The sequence below is a fragment of the Coregonus clupeaformis genome, chromosome 34 (genome assembly GCF_020615455.1).
Source record: "Coregonus clupeaformis isolate EN_2021a chromosome 34, ASM2061545v1, whole genome shotgun sequence".
Taxonomy (NCBI): Eukaryota; Metazoa; Chordata; class Actinopteri; order Salmoniformes; family Salmonidae; genus Coregonus; species Coregonus clupeaformis.
Genome location: NC_059225.1, coordinates 26,546,529 through 26,565,463, shown reverse-complemented (window position 1 = coordinate 26,565,463; position 18,935 = coordinate 26,546,529). Strand labels below are relative to the sequence as shown.

The window sequence follows — 18,935 nt, the reverse complement described above, 5'->3', positions numbered from 1 at the left end:
TTCCCCTCCACCCACCCAACTCCTCTCCACCCCTCAGCTTCCCCTTCACCCACCCAACTCCTCTCCACCCCTCAGCTTCCCCTCCACCCACCCAACTCCTCTCCACCCCTCAGCTTCCCCTCCACCCACCCAACTCCTCTCCACCCCTCAGCTTCCCCTCCACCCACCCAACTCCTCTCCACCCCTCAGCTTCCCCTCCACCCACCCAACTCCTCTCCACCCCTCAGCTTCCCCTTCACCCACCCAACTCCTCTCCACCCCTCAGCTTCCCCTCCACCCACCCAACTCCTCTCCACCCCTCAGCTTCCCCTCCACCCACCCAACTCCTCTCCACCCCTCAGCTTCCCCTCCACCCACCCAACTCCTCTCCACCCCTCAGCTTCCCTCCACCCACCCAACTCCTCTCCACCCCTCAGCTTCCCCTTCACCCACCCAACTCCTCTCCACCCCTCAGCTTCCCCTCCACCCACCCAACTCCTCTCCACCCCTCAGCTTCCCCTTCACCCACCCAACTCCTCTCTCCACCCCTCAGCTTCCCCTCCACCCACCCAACTCCTCTCCACCCCTCAGCTTCCCCTCCACCCACCCAACTCCTCTCCACCCCTCAGCTTCCCTCCACCCACCCAACTCCTCTCCACCCCTCAGCTTCCCCTTCACCCACCCAACTCCTCTCCACCCCTCAGCTTCCCTCCACCCACCCAACTCCTCTCCACCCCTCAGCTTCCCCTTCACCCACCCAACTCCTCTCCACCCCTCAGCTTCCCCTCCACCCACCCAACTCCTCTCCACCCCTCAGCTTCCCTCCACCCACCCAACTCCTCTCCACCCCTCAGCTTCCCCTCCACCCACCCAACTCCTCTCCACCCCTCAGCTTCCCCTCCACCCACCCAACTCCTCTCCACCCCTCAGCTTCCCCTCCACCCACCCAACTCCTCTCCACTCCTCAGCTTCCCCTCCACCCACCCAACTCCTCTCCACCCCTCAGCTTCCCCTCCACCCACCCAACTCCTCTCCACCCCTCAGCTTCCCCTTCACCCACCCAACTCCTCTCCACCCCTCAGCTTCCCCTCCACCCACCCAACTCCTCTCCACCCCTCAGCTTCCCCTCCACCCACCCAACTCCTCTCCACTCCTCAGCTTCCCCTCCACCCACCCAACTCCTCTCCACCCCTCAGCTTCCCCTCCACCCACCCAACTCCTCTCCACCCCTCAGCTTCCCCTCCACCCACCCAACTCCTCTCCACCCCTCAGCTTCCCCTCCACCCACCCAACTCCTCTCCACTCCTCAGCTTCCCCCCACCCACCCAACTCCTCTCCACCCCTCAGCTTCCCCTCCACCCACCCAACTCCTCTCCACCCCTCAGCTTCCCCTCCACCCACCCAACTCCTCTCCACCCCTCAGCTTCCCCTCCACCCACCCACCCAACTCCTCTCCACCCCTCAGCTTCCCCTTCACCCACCCAACTCCTCTCCACCCCTCAGCTTCCCCTCCACCCACCCAACTCCCCTCCTACACCCAGCATCCCCTCCATACCTCCCCTCCTACACCCAGCATCCCCTCCATACCTCCCCTCCTATACCCAGCATCCCCTCCATACCTCCCTCCTACACCCAGCATCCCCTCCATACCTCCCCTCCTACACCAAGCATCCCCTCCATTCCTCCCCTCCTACACCCAGCATCCCCTCCATACCTCCCCTCCTCTACTCTCCTACACCCAGCATCCCCTCCATACCTCCCCTCCTACACCCAGCATCCCCTCCATTCCTCCCTCCTACACCCAGCATCCCCTCCATACCTCCCTCCTACACCCAGCATCCCCTCCATACCTCCCTCCTACACCCAGCATCCCCTCCATACCTCCCCTCCTACACCCAGCATCCCCTCCATACCTCCCTCCTATACCCAGCATCCCCTCCATACCTCCCCTCCTACACCCAGCATCCCCTCCATACCTCCCCTCCTACACCCAGCATCCCCTCCATACCTCCCCTCCTACACCCAGCATCCCCTCCATACCTCCCCTCCTACACCCAGCATCCCCATCATACCTCCCCTCCTCTACCTTGTCCTCTGCCCAGCATCCAGCTGAGGGGTGGAGAGGAGTTGGGTGAACCAGCATCTACTCCATACCTCCCTCCCTCTTTTCCCCTCCACCCACCCAACGCCTCTCTACCCCTCAGCTTCCCCTCCACCCACCCAATTCCTCTCCACCCCTCAGCTTCCCCTCCACCCACCCAACTCCTCTCCACCCCTCAGCTTCCCTCCACCCACCCACCCAACTCCTCTCCACCCCTCAGCTTCCCCTCCACCCACCCAACTCCTCTCCACCCCTCAGCTTCCCCTCCACCCACCCAACTCCTCTCCACCCCTCAGCTTCCCCTTCACCCACCCAACTCCTCTCCACCCCTCAGCTTCCCCTCCACCCACCCAACTCCTCTCCACCCCTCAGCTTCCCCTCCACCCACCCAACTCCTCTCCACCCCTCAGCTTCCCCTCCACCCACCCAACTCCTCTCCACCCCTCAGCTTCCCCTTCACCCACCCAACTCCTCTCCACCCCTCAGCTTCCCCTCCACCCACCCAACTCCTCTCCACCCCTCAGCTTCCCCTCCACCCACCCAACTCCTCTCCACCCCTCAGCTTCCCCTCCACCCACCCAACTCCTCTCCACCCCTCAGCTTCCCCTCCACCCACCCAACTCCTCTCCACCCCTCAGCTTCCCCTTCACCCACCCAACTCCTCTCCACCCCTCAGCTTCCCCTTCACCACCCAACTCCTCTCCACCCCTCAGCTTCCCCTCCACCCACCCAACTCCTCTCCACCCCTCAGCTTCCCCTCCACCCACCCAACTCCTCTCCACCCCTCAGCTTCCCCTCCACCCACCCACCTCCTCTCCACCCCTCAGCTTCCCCTTCCACCCACCCAACTCCTCTCCACCCCTCAGCTTCCCCTCCACCCACCCAACTCCTCTCCACCCCTCAGCTTCCCCTTCACCCACCCAACTCCTCTCCACCCCTCAGCTTCCCCTCCACCCACCCAACTCCTCTCCACCCCTCAGCTTCCCCTCCACCCACCCAACTCCTCTCCACCCCTCAGCTTCCCCTCCACCCACCCAACTCCTCTCCACCCCTCAGCTTCCCCTCCACCCACCCAACTCCTCTCCACCCCTCAGCTTCCCCTCCACCCACCCAACTCCTCTCCACCCCTCAGCTTCCCTCCACCCACCCAACTCCTCTCCACTCCTCAGCTTCCCCTCCACCCACCCAACTCCTCTCTCACCCCTCAGCTTCCCCTCCACCCACCCAACTCCTCTCCACCCCTCAGCTTCCCCTTCACCCACCCAACTCCTCTCCACCCCTCAGCTTCCCCTCCACCCACCCAACTCCTCTCCACCCCTCAGCTTCCCCTCCACCCACCCAACTCCTCTCCACTCCTCAGCTTCCCCTCCACCCACCCAACTCCTCTCCACCCCTCAGCTTCCCCTCCACCCACCCAACTCCTCTCCACCCCTCAGCTTCCCCTCCACCCACCCAACTCCTCTCCACCCCTCAGCTTCCCTCCACCCACCCAACTCCTCTCCACTCCTCAGCTTCCCCCCACCCACCCAACTCCTCTCCACCCCTCAGCTTCCCCTCCACCCACCCAACTCCTCTCCACCCCTCAGCTTCCCCTCCACCCACCCAACTCCTCTCCACCCCTCAGCTTCCCCTCCACCCACCCACCCAACTCCTCTCCACCCCTCAGCTTCCCTTCACCCACCCAACTCCTCTCCACCCCTCAGCTTCCCCTCCACCCACCCAACTCCCCTCCTACACCCAGCATCCCCTCCATACCTCCCCTCCTACACCCAGCATCCCCTCCATACCTCCCCTCCTATACCCAGCATCCCCTCCATACCTCCCCTCCTACACCCAGCATCCCCTCCATACCTCCCCTCCTACACCAAGCATCCCCTCCATGTGTTGAGGATCAGTGTGGCAGATGTGTTGTTGCCTACCCTTACCACCTGGGGGCGGCCCGTCAGGAAGTCCAGGATCCAGTTGCAGAGGGAGGTGTTTAGTCCCAGGATCCTTAGCTTAGTGATGAGCTTTGAGGGCACTATAGTGTTGAATGCTGAGCTGTAGTCAATGAACAGCATTCTCACATAGGTGTTCCTTTTGTCCAGGTGGGAAAGGGCAGTGTGGAGTGCAATAGAGATTGAGTCATTGGTGGATCTTTTGGGGCGGTATGCAAATTGGAGTGGGTCTAGGGTTTTTGGGTTGATGTTGTTGATGTGATTCATGACCAGCCTTTCAAAACACTTCATGGCTACAGACGCGAGTGCTACGGGTCGGCAATCATTTAGGCAGGTTACCTTAGTGTTCTTGGGCACAGGGACTATGGTGGTCTGCTTGAAACATGTAGGTATTACAGACTCGACCAGGGACAGGTTGAAAATGTCAGTGAAGACACTTGCCAGTTGGTCAGCGCGTGCTCAGAGTACACGTCCTGGTAATCCGTCAGTCATTTAGCTCGTCTGGCAGGCTTGTGTCACTGGGCAGCTCGTGGCTGTGCTTCCCTTTGCAGTCTGTAATAGTTTGCAAGCCCTGCCACATCCGACGAGCATCGGAGCCGGTGTAGTACGATTCAATCTTAGTCCTGTATTGACTCTTTGCCTGTTTGAAGGTTCGTCGGAGGGCATAGCAGGATTTCTTATAAGCGTCCGGGTTAGAGTCCCGTTCCTTGAAAGCGGCAGCTCTACCCTTTAGCTCAGTGCGGATGTTGCCTGTAATCCATGGCTTCTGATTGTCTCATGAATCAGAGTAGGAGTGCAGACTCGGGATCAGTTCAGCATCTTAATGAATAAGACGGACAGGGCGGGATGTGATCGTTGATCAGCACTCCTACCTTGAGATTTTTGATACATATGGCCCCTGAACCTTTCCAGAACCTTTCCAGCCAGCTGTGGTTGTGGGAGGACAGAATATACTGTTGATTGAGGCCACAGAGAGTCTGAACTGAGTTTAAGCCACTCCCTTTCCTCCTCCAAGTCCTACAGCATTGTGCAAATCTAAACACATAGCCTATGTCTACAATTACAGCAAGTATGCTCCAGCCTTCCTGCATCTCCTTCACTATGTCTACAACTACAGCCTGTTAACTCCAGCCTTCCTGGATCTCCTTCACTATGTCTACAACTACAGCCTGTTAACTCCAGCCTTCCTGGATCTCCTTCACTATGTCTACAACTACAGCCTGTTAACTCCAGCCTTCCTGGATCTCCTTCACTATGTCTACAACTACAGCCTGTTAACTCCAGCCTTCCTGGATCTCCTTCACTATGTCTACAACTACAGCCTGTTAACTCCAGCCTTCCTGGATCTCCTTCACTATGTCTACAATTACAGCCTGTTAACTCCAGCCTTCCTGGATCTCCTTCACTATGTCTACAACTACAGCCTGTTAACTCCAGCCTTCCTGGATCTCCTTCACTATGTCTACAACTACAGCCTGTTAACTCCAGCCTTCCTGGATCTCCTTCACTTCAACATTCTCTGATTCCAGACGGGTCACTGGAACAGCAACATCACCACTCAGGATTTCAAACTAATTGCAGCAAAATGATTCAGGGAGCAGGTCAACAGAGCAAACGCTAGGGAAACACTGACTGACCTGTACTGAGTGTTGATGCGTTGTTGTGTTACTATTACCAAATTAAAGGAGTTGTGCTATTATTACCAGTTAGAAGAGTTTTGGAATTAACACACATTTAAATGAGTTGTGTTGTTGTGTTGCAATTATCAGTTTAAAGGATTTGTGTTATTACTACCAGTTTAAATTAGTTGTGTTGTTGTGTTACTATAACCAGTTTAAGGAGATATGTTACGATTACAAGTTTAATGGAGTTGTGTTGCTGTGTCACGGCTATCAGTTTATAGGTGTTGTGTTACTATTACCAGTTTATAGGTGTTGTCTTGTTGTGCCACGGCTACCAGTTTATAGGTGTTGTCTTGTTGTGTCACGGCTACCAGTTTATAGGTGTTGTCTTGTTGTGTCACGGCTACCAGTTTATAGGTGTTGTGTTGTTGTGTCACGGCTACCAGTTTATAGGTGTTGTCTTGTTGTGTCACAGCTACCAGTTTAAAGGTGTTGTCTTGTTGTGTCACGGCTACCAGTTTATAGGTGTTGTCTTGTTGTGTCACGGCTACCAGTTTATAGGTGTTGTCTTGTTGTGTCACGGCTACCAGTTTATAGGTGTTGTCTTGTTGTGTCACGGCTACCAGTTTATAGGTGTTGTCTTGTTGTGTCACGGCTATCAGTTTATAGGTGTTGTGTTACTATTACCAGTTTATAGGTGTTGTCTTGTTGTGCCACGGCTACCAGTTTATAGGTGTTGTGTTACTATTACCAGTTTATAGGTGTTGTCTTGTTGTGCCACGGCTACCAGTTTATAGGTGTTGTGTTACTATTACCAGTTTATAGGTGTTGTCTTGTTGTGCCACGGCTACCAGTTTAAAGGTGTTGTCTTGTTGTGTCACGGCTACCAGTTTATAGGTGTTGTCTTGTTGTGTCACGGCTACCAGTTTAAAGGTGTTGTCTTGTTGTGTCACGGCTACCAGTTTAAAGCAGTTGTCTTGTTGTGTTATTATGGCCAGTTACTTCAGTCTTCCCAATCCCCCACCGTGTGTTGCTATATTATATGATGCCTGTAAGCCGGTCCCAGTTGTCTGTTAGCAGCAATAATGTGGATTATACTTTTAACCCCGTTTCCCCGTGGTGTAGACATTTACATTTACATTTACATTTTAGTCATTTAGCAGACGCTCTTATCCAGAGCGACTTACAGTTAGTGAGTGCATACATTATTTATTTTTTCATACTGGCCCCCCATGGGAATCGAACCCACAACCCTGGCGTTGCAAACACCATGCTCTATCAACTGAGCTACATCCCTGCTGGCCATTCCCTCCCCTACCCTGGACGACGCTGGGCCAATTGTGCGCCGCCCCATGGGTCTCCCGGTCGCGGCCGGCTACGACAGAGACCTGTGTTGTGATGTGTTGTGATGTGTTGTGTTGTGTTGTGTTGTGATGCGTTGCGATGCGTTGTGATGTGTTGTGTTGTGTTGTGTGTACGTCCGTATGTTTCTGTGTTTCACTTCTCTGCGTCCAATGTTTACATAAACATTGTTTGTGTTGAGTGGTGGGTAGATGGGCCAGTCAGGGGGTTAGTTAGTGTTGAGTGGTGGGTAGATGGGCCAGTCAGGGGGTTAGTTAGTGTTGAGTGGTGGGTAGATGGGCCAGTCAGGGGGTTAGTTAGTGTTGAGTGGTGGGTAGATGGGCCAGTCAGGGGGTTAGTTAGTGTTGAGTGGTGGGTAGATGGGCCAGTCAGGGGGTTAGTTAGTGTTGAGTGGTGGGTAGATGGGCCAGTCAGGGGGTTAGTTAGTGTTGAGTGGTGGGTAGATGGGCCAGTCAGGGGGTTAGTTAGTGTTGAGTGGTGGGTAGATGGGCCAGTCAGGGGGGTTAGTTAGTGTTGAGTGGTGGGTAGATGGGCCAGTCAGGGGGTTAGTTAGTGTTGAGTGGTGGGTAGATGGGCCAGTCAGGGGGTTAGTTAGTGTTGAGTGGTGGGTAGATGGGCCAGTCAGGGGGTTAGTTAGTGTTGAGTGGTGGGTAGATGGGCCAGTCAGGGGGTTAGTTAGTGTTGAGTGGTGGGTAGATGGGCCAGTCAGGGGTTAGTTAGTGTTGAGTGGTGGGTAGATGGGCCAGTCAGGGGGTTAGTTAGTGTTGAGTGGTGGGTAGATGGGCCAGTCAGGGGGTTAGTTAGTGTTGAGTGGTGGGTAGATGGGCCAGTCAGGGGGTTAGTTAGTGTTGAGTGGTGGGTGATGGGCCAGTCAGGGGGTTAGTTAGTGTTGAGTGGTGGGTAGATGGGCCAGTCAGGGGGTTAGTTAGTGTTGAGTGGTGGGTAGATGGGCCAGTCAGGGGGTTAGTTAGTGTTGAGTGGTGGGTAGATGGGCCAGTCAGGGGGTTAGTTAGTGTTGAGTGGTGGGTAGATGGGCCAGTCAGGGGGTTAGTTAGTGTTGAGTGGTGGGTAGATGGGCCAGTCAGGGGGTTAGTTAGTGTTGAGTGGTGGGTAGATGGGCCAGTCAGGGGGTTAGTTAGTGTTGAGTGGTGGGTAGATGGGCCAGTCAGGGGGTTTGCTGTAGAGTAGTGTACCAAAGTCCCTAGAGTGATGAAGCCAGCACCAGGAAACCCTCTACAGGGATAAGAGGCGGTACAACAGAATGATAATGTCCCGTGTAGCTCAGTTGGTAGAGCATGGCGCCTGCAACGCCAGGGTTGTGGGTTCGATTCCCACGGGGGACCAGTATGAAAAAATGTATGTACTCACTAACTGTAAGTTGCTCTGGATAAGAGCGTCTGCTAAATGACAAAACATATCACAACACCGGGAGCAGGCATATGAACAACCGCCGCTACTCCTGCTGAAAATAGTTTTTCTAAAAGTTGCCAGAATGCCTTCCACTTATATCAGTAGATTGTTAACAACCTAAACATTATGAAACTTCTATTCCATCAAATAAACCTCACTGTCCTCTCCCTTCACCTCTTCCTCTCTGTTTACATCTGTATGCTGTCCTCTTCCTTCACCTCTTCCTCTCTGTTTACATCTGTATGCTGTCCTCTTCCTTCACCTCTTCCTCTCTGTTCCTTCACCTCTTCCTCTCTGTTTACATCTGTATGCTGTCCTCTTCCTTCACCTCTTCCTCTCTGTTCCTTCACCTCTTCCTCTCTGTTTACATCTGTATGTTGTCCTCTCCCTTCACCTCTTCCTCTCTGTTTACATCTGTATGCTGTCCTCTTCCTTCACCTCTTCCTCTCTGTTCCTTCACCTCTTCCTCTCTGTTTACATCTGTATGCTGTCCTCTTCCTTCACCTCTTCCTCTCTGTTCCTTCACCTCTTCCTCTCTGTTTACATCTGTATGTTGTCCTCTCCCTTCACCTCTTCCTCTCTGTTTACATCTGTATGCTGTCCTCTTCCTTCACCTCTTCCTCTCTGTTCCTTCACCTCTTCCTCTCTGTTTACATCTGTATGCTGTCCTCTTCCTTCACCTCTTCCTCTCTGTTCCTTCACCTCTTCCTCTCTGTTTACATCTGTATGTTGTCCTCTCCCTTCACCTCTTCCTCTCTGTTTACATCTGTATGTTGTCCTCTCCCTTCACCTCTTCCTCTCTGTTTACATCTGTATGCTGTCCTCTCCCTTCACCTCTTCCTCTCTGTTTACATCTGTATGCTGTCCTCTCCCTTCACCTCTTCCTCTCTGTTTACATCTGTATGCTGTCCTCTCCCTTCACCTCTTCCTCTCTGTTTACATCTGTATGTTGTCCTCTCCCTTCACCTCTTCCTCTCTGTTTACATCTGTATGCTGTCCTCTCCCTTCACCTCTTCCTCTCTGTTTACATCTGTATGCTGTCCTCTTCCTTCACCTCTTCCTCTCTGTTTACATCTGTATGCTGTCCTCTTCCTTCACCTCTTCCTCTCTGTTTACATCTGTATGCTGTCCTCTCCCTTCACCTCTTCCTCTCTGTTTACATCTGTATGCTGTCCTCTCCCCTTCACCTCTTCCTCTCTGTTTACATCTGTATGCTGTCCTCTCCCTTCACCTCTTCCTCTCTGTTTACATCTGTATGCTGTCCTCTTCCTTCACCTCTTCCTCTCTGTTTACATCTGTATGCTGTCCTCTCCCTTCACCTCTTCCTCTCTGTTTACATCTGTATGCTGTCCTCTTCCTTCACCTCTTCCTCTCTGTTTACATCTGTATGCTGTCCTCTCCCTTCACCTCTTCCTCTCTGTTTACATCTGTATGCTGTCCTCTCCCTTCACCTCTTCCTCTCTGTTTACATCTGTATGCTGTCCTCTCCCTTCACCTCTTCCTCTCTGTTTACATCTGTATGCTGTCCTCTCCCTTCACCTCTTCCTCTCTGTTTACATCTGTATGTTGTCCTCTCCCTTCACCTCTTCCTCTCTGTTTACATCTGTATGCTGTCCTCTTCCTTCACCTCTTCCTCTCTGTTTACATCTGTATGCTGTCCTCTTCCTTCACCTCTTCCTCTCTGTTCCTTCACCTCTTCCTCTCTGTTTACATCTGTATGCTGTCCTCTCCCTTCACCTCTTCCTCTCTGTTTACATCTGTATGTTGTCCTCTTCCTTCACCTCTTCCTCTCTGTTTACATCTGTATGCTGTCCTCTCCCTTCACCTCTTCCTCTCTGTTTACATCTGTATGCTGTCCTCTCCCTTCACCTCTTCCTCTCTGTTTATATCTGTATGCTGTCCTCTCCCTTCACCTCTTCCTCTCTGTTTACATCTGTATGCTGTCCTCTTCCTTCACCTCTTCCTCTCTGTTTACATCTGTATGCTGTCCTCTTCCTTCACCTCTTCCTCTCTGTTTACATCTGTATGCTGTCCTCTCCCTTCACCTCTTCCTCTCTGTTTACATCTGTATGCTGTCCTCTCCCTTCACCTCTTCCTCTCTGTTTACATCTGTATGCTGTCCTCTCCCTTCACCTCTTCCTCTCTGTTTACATCTGTATGCTGTCCTCTTCCTTCACCTCTTCCTCTCTGTTCCTTCACCTCTTCCTCTCTGTTTACATCTGTATGCTGTCCTCTCCCTTCACCTCTTCCTCTCTGTTTACATCTGTATGCTGTCCTCTTCCTTCACCTCTTCCTCTCTGTTTACATCTGTATGCTGTCCTCTTCCTTCACCTCTTCCTCTCTGTTTACATCTGTATGCTGTCCTCTTCCTTCACCTCTTCCTCTCTGTTTACATCTGTATGCTGTCCTCTTCCTTCACCTCTTCCTCTCTGTTTACATCTGTATGCTGTCCTCTTCCTTCACCTCTTCCTCTCTGTTTACATCTGTATGCTGTCCTCTTCCTTCACCTCTTCCTCTCTGTTCCTTCACCTCTTCCTCTCTGTTTACATCTGTATGCTGTCCTCTTCCTTCACCTCTTCCTCTCTGTTTACATCTGTATGCTGTCCTCTTCCTTCACCTCTTCCTCTCTGTTCCTTCACCTCTTCCTCTCTGTTTACATCTGTATGCTGTCCTCTTCCTTCACCTCTTCCTCTCTGTTTACATCTGTATGCTGTCCTCTCCCTTCACCTCTTCCTCTCTGTTTACATCTGTATGCTGTCCTCTTCCTTCACCTCTTCCTCTCTGTTTACATCTGTATGCTGTCCTCTTCCTTCACCTCTTCCTCTCTGTTTACATCTGTATGCTGTCCTCTTCCTTCACCTCTTCCTCTCTGTTTACATCTGTATGCTGTCCTCTTCCTTCACCTCTTCCTCTCTGTTTACATCTGTATGCTGTCCTCTTCCTTCACCTCTTCCTCTCTGTTCCTTTACCTCTTCCTCTCTGTTTACATCTGTATGTTGTCCTCTCCCTTCACCTCTTCCTCTATGTTTACATCTGTATGCTGTCCTCTTCCTTCACCTCTTCCTCTCTGTTTACATCTGTATGCTGTCCTCTTCCTTCACCTCTTCCTCTCTGTTCCTTCACCTCTTCCTCTCTGTTTACATCTGTATGTTGTCCTCTCCCTTCACCTCTTCCTCTCTGTTTACATCTGTATGCTGCCCTCTTCCTTCACCTCTTCCTCTCTGTTTACATCTGTATGCTGTCCTCTCCCTTCACCTCTTCCTCTCTGTTTACATCTGTATGCTGTCCTCTCCCTTCACCTCTTCCTCTCTGTTTACATCTGTATGCTGTCCTCTCCCTTCACCTCTTCCTCTCTGTTTACATCTGTATGTTGTCCTCTCCCTTCACCTCTTCCTCTCTGTTTACATCTGTATGCTGTCCTCTTCCTTCACCTCTTCCTCTCTGTTTACATCTGTTTGCCTACCGTTGCCTCAGTGAATGCCAATAGATAGTATATTTAGTGTCTGTCTCAGTCCTACATGATACTGTCCTGTATAGTACCGCAGTGGAGGGGGGAGACAGGAGGAGTGACAGGAGGTGTGACAGGAGGAGTGACAGGAGGCGTGACAGGAGGAGTGACAGGAGGCGTGACAGGAGGAGTGACAGGAGGCGTGACAGGAGGAGTGACAGGAGGCGTGACAGGAGGAGTGACAGGAGGAGTGACAGGAGGAGTGACAGGAGGCGTGACAGGAGGAGTGACAGGAGGAGTGACAGGAGGAGTGACAGGAGGAGTGACAGGAGGAGTGACAGGAGGAGTGACAGGAGGCGTGACAGGAGGAGCATGTAAACAGTCAGTGTTCCCTACCTTGGAGGGCTGCAGTTATGCTATTGTGTTTTTATTAGCATTCTAATGTGTTCCATTGCTCCCATCCTCCCTCTCGCCTTCTCTCTCCTCCAGGTGTCTGTGACCTCTCCCCTCTGACCTCTGACCTCGTCTTACTCAGCATGGCCCTGGAGAAGCTGCTAGGCTTTGGGAAGCAGCTGCTGCGTGTCAAGGTTGTGGACTGTAACAGTGAAGATTCCCGTCTGTCCCGATGTCTCAACACCTTCGACCTTGTGGCTTTGGGGGTGGGGAGTACTCTGGGTGCTGGGGTCTACGTCCTGGCAGGGGCTGTGGCCAGAGAAAATTCAGGTAATATACTGTAGTATAGTAGTAGTTTAGTAATATTATTTTACATTACATTTTAGTCATTTAGCAGACGCTCTTATCCAGAGCGACTTACAGTTAGTGAATACATTATTTTTTATTTTTCATACTGGCCCCACGTGGGAATCGAACCCATATCCCTGGCGTTGCAACCAACTGAGCTACATCCCTGCCCTACCCTGGACGACGCTGGGCCAATTGTGCGCCGCCCAATGAGTCTCCCGGTCGCGGCCGGCTACGACAGAGCCTGGATTCGAACCAGGATCTCTAGTGGCACAGCTGCGCCACTCAGGATACTACACTATAGTAGTACTGTAGTAGTATAGTAGTAGTAGTGTAGTAGTAGTATAGTAATAGTAGTAGTGTAGTAGTATAGTAATAGTAATAGTGTGGTAGTATAGTAGTAGTACTACTATAGTGTAGTATAACAGTAGTATTAATTTAGTAGTGTAGTAGTAGTATAGTAGTAGTATAGTAATAGTAGTAGTGTAGTAGTATAGTAGTAGTACTATAGTGTAGTATAATAGTAGTAGTACACTGTAGTAGTATAGTAGTAGCATAGTAGTGTAGTAGTAGTAGTATAGTAGTAGTAGTGTAGTAGTATAGTAGTAGTAGTAGTGTAGTAGTATAGTAGTAGTACTATAGTGTAGTATAATAGTAGTAGTACACTGTAGTAGTATAGTAGTAGCATAGTAGTGTAGTAGTATAGTAGTAGTAGTGTAGTAGTATAGTAGTAGTGTAGTAGTAGTAGTAGTAGTAGTAGTAGTAGTAGTAGTAGTAGTAGTAGTGTAGTAGTGTAGTAGTAGTAGTAGTAGTAGTAGTAGTATAGTAGTAGTAGTGTGGTGGTGGTATGGTAGTGGTATAGTGGTAGTGGTATGGTAGTGGTATGGTGGTAGTGGTATAGTAGTAGTGGTGTAGTGAGTATAGTAGTAGTGGTGTGGTAGTATGGTAGTGGTGTGGTAGTGGTGTAGTGGTGTGGTAGTAGTGGTAGTAGTAGTGGTAGTGAGTATAGTAGTAGTGGTGTTGTAGTGGTAGTGGTAGTGGTGTGGTAGTGGTGGTGGTGGTGTAGTGTTGGTAGTGGTAGTGGTAGTAGTAGTAGTGGTAGTGGTGTAGTAGTAGTAGTGTAGTAGTAGTAGTAGTAGTAGTAGTAGTAGTAGTAGTAGTAGTAGTAGTAGTAGTGGTGTAGTATAGTAGTAGTAAAATGTAGAATTCCTACTGCCAGCCATTGTTATGGTAACAATCCTTCACAGAAGTGCTTATATTATTTGTCAATTGTGGGAATAAATTAGGATATGCAAGATTTTTTAATCTAAATATTTTTTTAAATAACTAAATGCAGTACAACCGAGGTGAAATAAGTATAGCTAGTTATAATTGTGATGGCTTAGCAGATAATAAGAAAAGACGATCAGTCTTTAGCTGGCTAAAAGAGAAGGAATATAATATATATTGTTAACAGGAAACTCATTCAACACCTTTAGACAAAGTTGTTTGGGAAAAGGACTGGTTTAAACAAGTGTTGATAGGGGACAGAATGCGGTTGGACTATCAAATAATTGGTATACACATTACTCTTACAGAATTTCCACGAGAGCGAGGATATTGGAAATGTAATTCTACTGGATGACATCTTGTTTTTAACCAGGACATAATAACTTATAACTATAACAGCAGATCCCCTTATTGAATGGGACACTTTTAAATGTGCCTTTAGAGGCCATTAAATACAATATTCATCTCTAAAACAAAAACAATTTAGGTCAAAAGAGTTCATATTAAGAAAAGGAAATAGAGGGACTAACAGTACAGATAGATGGCAATAAAAATGGTACAATAGAGGTATAGAATACAGAAGAAAAACTAAACTTATTCAAGAAAGATCAAGTGTAATATATAATAAAAAATAAAGCGAACTGCATGGAATATGGGGAAAAATGCACTAAATTATTTTTGAATCTTCAACATAGAAATGGAATCAAAAATAATGTACAGAAACGGGTTACAAATGATAACGTCATCCATGCTTCACAAAGGGTATTTAGAAAAAGGAAGCAGAGCACTTTAAGCATATGTTTTCTTTTCAGTCTCCTTCATCTCCACTAAGTCAAGTTAATTGTTAGGATTTTTTTCTATTAATAATGTACAATTAACAGCTGTAGAGAAAGACTCACATGAAGGCCGAATTACAGGGGAGTAACTTCTTGATGCAATTAAATCCTTGAAGTCCTGGAAAACTCCAGGGCTGGATGGCATACCAGTTGAGGTATATCAAACCTTTTTTATGTACTCAGAGGTGTCACGCCCTGGCTCTGGGACTCTGTTATGTTGAGCCAGGGTGGGTTGTTTCTATGTGTTTTGTGTGCTAGGTTGTTTATCTAGTTCATTTGTTTCTATGTTGGCCGGTGTGGTTCTCAATCAGAGGCAACGTGAATCAGCTGTTGCTTGTTGTCTCTGATTGGGAACCATACTTAGGTAGCCTGTTTTGCCACAGTGTTTGTGGGATCTTGTTCCGTGTTTGGTTAGTGTCTATTGCCAAGGACGTCACGTATCGTTTTGTTGTTTTGTTCGTGTGATCATTAATAATAAAAGTATGTTCGCATTCCACGCTGCGCCTTGGTCCTCTGTGTTCGACGATCGTGACAGAAGATCCCACCATAACTGGACCAAGCAGCGTGTCCAGGAGCAAATGCCAGAGGTGACTCTTATGGATGTCCACTTCGACTGGGTCAAGCAGCGTGTCCAGGAGCCAACGCCAGAGAGGACTCTTATGGATATCAACCTCGACTGGGTCAAGCCGCGTGAGGAGGAGAGAGGTTGGACTTGGGAGCAGAGGAGCGAGAGTCTGGCGAGAGCCATGGAGGCCTGGTCCACGGGGAGGAGAGACGGCCAGAAAATTTGTAGGGGGGGGGCTCACGCCGTGGACGACGGGGCAGCAAGAGGTCGGGATAAAGTGGTTCAGCGGGTTGGCAAGGGAGGCCGCCAGGTTACGGGAGTCACTGGTCACCAGGGGGAAGGAGAATGTAGAGGCACGGCGAGAGGTACTGGGGTGTGTTGCCAGTCCGGTCCGGCCCGTTCCTGATCCCCGCGTAGGGCCAGTGGTGTGTGTCCCCAGTACGGTCCGGCCCGTTCCTGATCCCCGCGTAGGGCCGGTGGTGTGTGTCCCCAGTACGGTCCGGCCTGTTCCTGCCCCTCGCACCAAGCCTATGGTGCGCGTCGCCAGCCCGGCCCGGCCTGTTCCTGCCCCTCGCACCAAGCCAATGGTGCGCGTCGTCAGTCCGGTCCGGCCTGTTCCTGCTCCCCACACCAAGCCTATGGTGCGCGTCGCCAGCCCGGCCCGGCCTGTTCCTGCTCCCCGCACCAAGCCTATGGTGCGCGTCGCAAGCCCGGCCCGGTCTGTTCCTGCTCCCCGCACCAAGCCTATGGTGCGCGTCGCCAGCCCAGCCTGGCCTGTTCCTGCTCCCCGCACCAAGCCAATGGTGCGCGTCGCCAGCCCGGCCGGCCTGTTCCTGCTCCCCGCACCAAGCCAATAGTGCGCGTCGTCAGCCCGGGTCCGGCCCATTCCTGCTCCCGCACGCAAGCCTGTGAGTGCGCCGTCAACCGGTCCGGTCCGTTCCTGCTCCCCGCACCAAGCCTGTGGTGTGCGTCGTCAGTCCGGCACAGCCCGTGCCTGGGTCACCGGTGCCTGGTCAGGTACCGGTTAGCTGCTCCACATCGGAGCCTGAGCGATCCGCTCCACCGATGTCCAGTCCAGATCCAGCCGGAACCGCCTCCGAGGAGGAATGCCCACCCGGCCCTCCCCTGTTCGGTTTATGTTTGGCGCGGTCGCAGTCCGCGCCTTTGGGGGGGGTGCTGTCACGCCCTGGCTCTGGGACTCTGTTATGTTGAGCCTGGGTGGGTTGTTTCTATGTGTTTTGTGTGCTAGGTTGTTTATCTAGTTCATTTGTTTCTATGTTGGCCGGTGTGGTTCTCAATCAGAGGCAACGTGAATCAGCTGTTGCTTGTTGTCTCTGATTGGGAACCATACTTAGGTAGCCTGTTTTGCCACAGTGTTTGTGGGATCTTGTTCCGTGTTTGGTTAGTGTCTATTGCCAAGGAAGTCACGTATCGTTTTGTTGTTTTGTTCGTGTGATCATTAATAATAAAAGTATGTTCGCATTCCACGCTGCGCCTTGGTCCTCTGTGTTCGACGATCGTGACAAGAGGTCTGTTATTAGCATGTTTTAACCACTCCTATAAAAATGGTAGACTATCAGATACACAGCAAGAAGGTCTGATTTCACTATTACTAAAGCAGGACCCAGGTGGTAAATATAAAGATCCAGTCCATAAAAAAAAAGGAAACCCCTTACACTTCAGTGTTGTGAATCAAAGATTCTAGCCAAATGCATAGCACATAGAATTTAAAAGGTATTGTCGGATATTATTAATCCTAATCAGACAGAGATAAAATAAGACAAGCACTGTAAATAATAGAACATTATAAAAAATCTGGGAAACCAGACCTGGTATTCATAGCTAACTTTGAAAAGGCCTTTGATAAAGTATGACTGGAATTTATATATACGTAAATGCCTGGACTATTTTAATTTAGGAGAATGTCTTATACAATTAAAGTTATGTATAGTAACCCCAGGTGTAAAATAGTAAATAATGGCTACTTTTCAGAAGGTATTAAACTGTCAAGAGGAGTAAAACAAGGTTGTCCACTATCGGCATATATATGTATTATGGCCATCGAAATGATAGCTAATAAATTTGATCCAAAAGTAACATCAAGGGGCTAGAAATCCAGGGCTTAAAAACAAAGGTGTAATTGTACGCTGATGATTGATGTTTTCTCTTAAATCCTCAATTTGGATCCCTCCACAGCCTCATAGAGGATCTGGATAATGTTTCTAACCTCTGGATTACAAGCAGAGTGCACCATATTACATATTGGATCACAAAAAAATACACCTTTGACATTACCATGTAGTTTACCAATAAAATTGCCAGACGGTGAAGTGGACATACTCGGTATTCATATCTCAAAAGAAATAAATTATCTCACTACAATACATTTTAATAGAAAGTTTGCCAAATTAGATAAAATCTTGCTAACGTGGAAAGGACAACACTTGTCTATTTGTGGAAAAATCCCCCTGATTAATTTTTTAGTCATGTCCCAGTTTACCTATTTACTTATGGCCCTGCCTTCGCCAAACGATTCCTTTTTTAAATTATTTGAGCAAAAAATATTCCACTTTATTTGGAACGGTAAGCCAGACAAAATTAAACAGGCCTATTTATATAATGAATATGAATTCGGAGGGCAGAAATGATTAAATATTAAAGCATTGGACCTCTCACTTAAGACTTCAGTCATACAAAAAATATACTTAAATCCGAACTGGTCCTGTAGCAGATTAATAAGAATGGCTCACCCCTTGTTTCCCTTCAATCAGATTACAACCTCTCACTTTCTATTATTTGAAAATGAAATAATCTCAAAAATATCGCTATTTTTAAAACAAGCCATAGAAAGCTGGTTGCAATTTCAGTTTAATCCACCAGAAAAGACAGAACAAATATTACAACAAATATTGTGGTTAAACTCAAATATAGTAGTAGTAGTAGTAGTAGTAGTAGTGGTACTGTATTAGTATAGTAGTAGTAGTAGTAGTAGTAGTAGTAGTAGTACTGTATTAGTATAGTAGTAGTAGTAGTAGTAGTAGTAGTAGTTGTGGTACAGTAGTAGTAGTAGTAGTAGTAGTAGTAGTAGTAGTAGTAGTAGTAGTAGTACTACTACTTTGGGGGTGGGCAGTACTCTGAGAGTTGGGGTTTAAGTCCTGGCTGTAGTAGTATATTAGTAATATAGTAGTAGTATAGTAATAATACCCTGGGGGGGGCACTACTCTGGAAGCTGGAATATATTTACTGGTTTTGACTAAATCTGATGGTCATCCCAACCCTCTCCCTGTTGGTCATCCCAACCCTCTCCCTGATGGTCATCCCAACCCTCTCCCTGTCCCCAGGTCCTGCCATTGTCCTGTCCTTCCTCATCGCAGCGCTGGCCTCTGTGATGGCTGGCCTATGTTATGCTGAGTTTGGGGCCCGCGTCCCCAAGACGGGCTCGGCCTACCTATACAGCTATGTCACTGTGGGAGAACTCTGGGCCTTCATCACGGGATGGAACCTCATCCTCTCTTACATCATCGGTGAGACAGGCAGCCATTAGTATTATTAAAGGTAGACGCAGCAAGATGCTGTTGCATGTGTGATGGAAATTTTAATGTTGGTGCTTTTCTATTCTATACATTTCTGTGTTCTATTCATGTGCTGTTCTAATAACCAATTTC

The 18,935-nt window shown here is 49.7% G+C and overlaps 1 protein-coding gene across 1 annotated transcript in view; it reads left to right on the top strand.

Moving 5' to 3' along the window:
- The window catches only part of LOC121557071 (high affinity cationic amino acid transporter 1), a 59,070-nt gene that overhangs the window by 5,656 nt on the left and 34,479 nt on the right, over positions 1-18,935 (top strand). Inside the window, exons 2-3 of the mRNA XM_041870947.2 lie at positions 12,349-12,582; positions 18,612-18,794. Of these exons, the coding sequence (XP_041726881.2) occupies positions 12,396-12,582; positions 18,612-18,794 (370 nt within the window). The 5' untranslated portion in view covers positions 12,349-12,395. The remainder of the gene's footprint in view (positions 1-12,348; positions 12,583-18,611; positions 18,795-18,935) is intronic.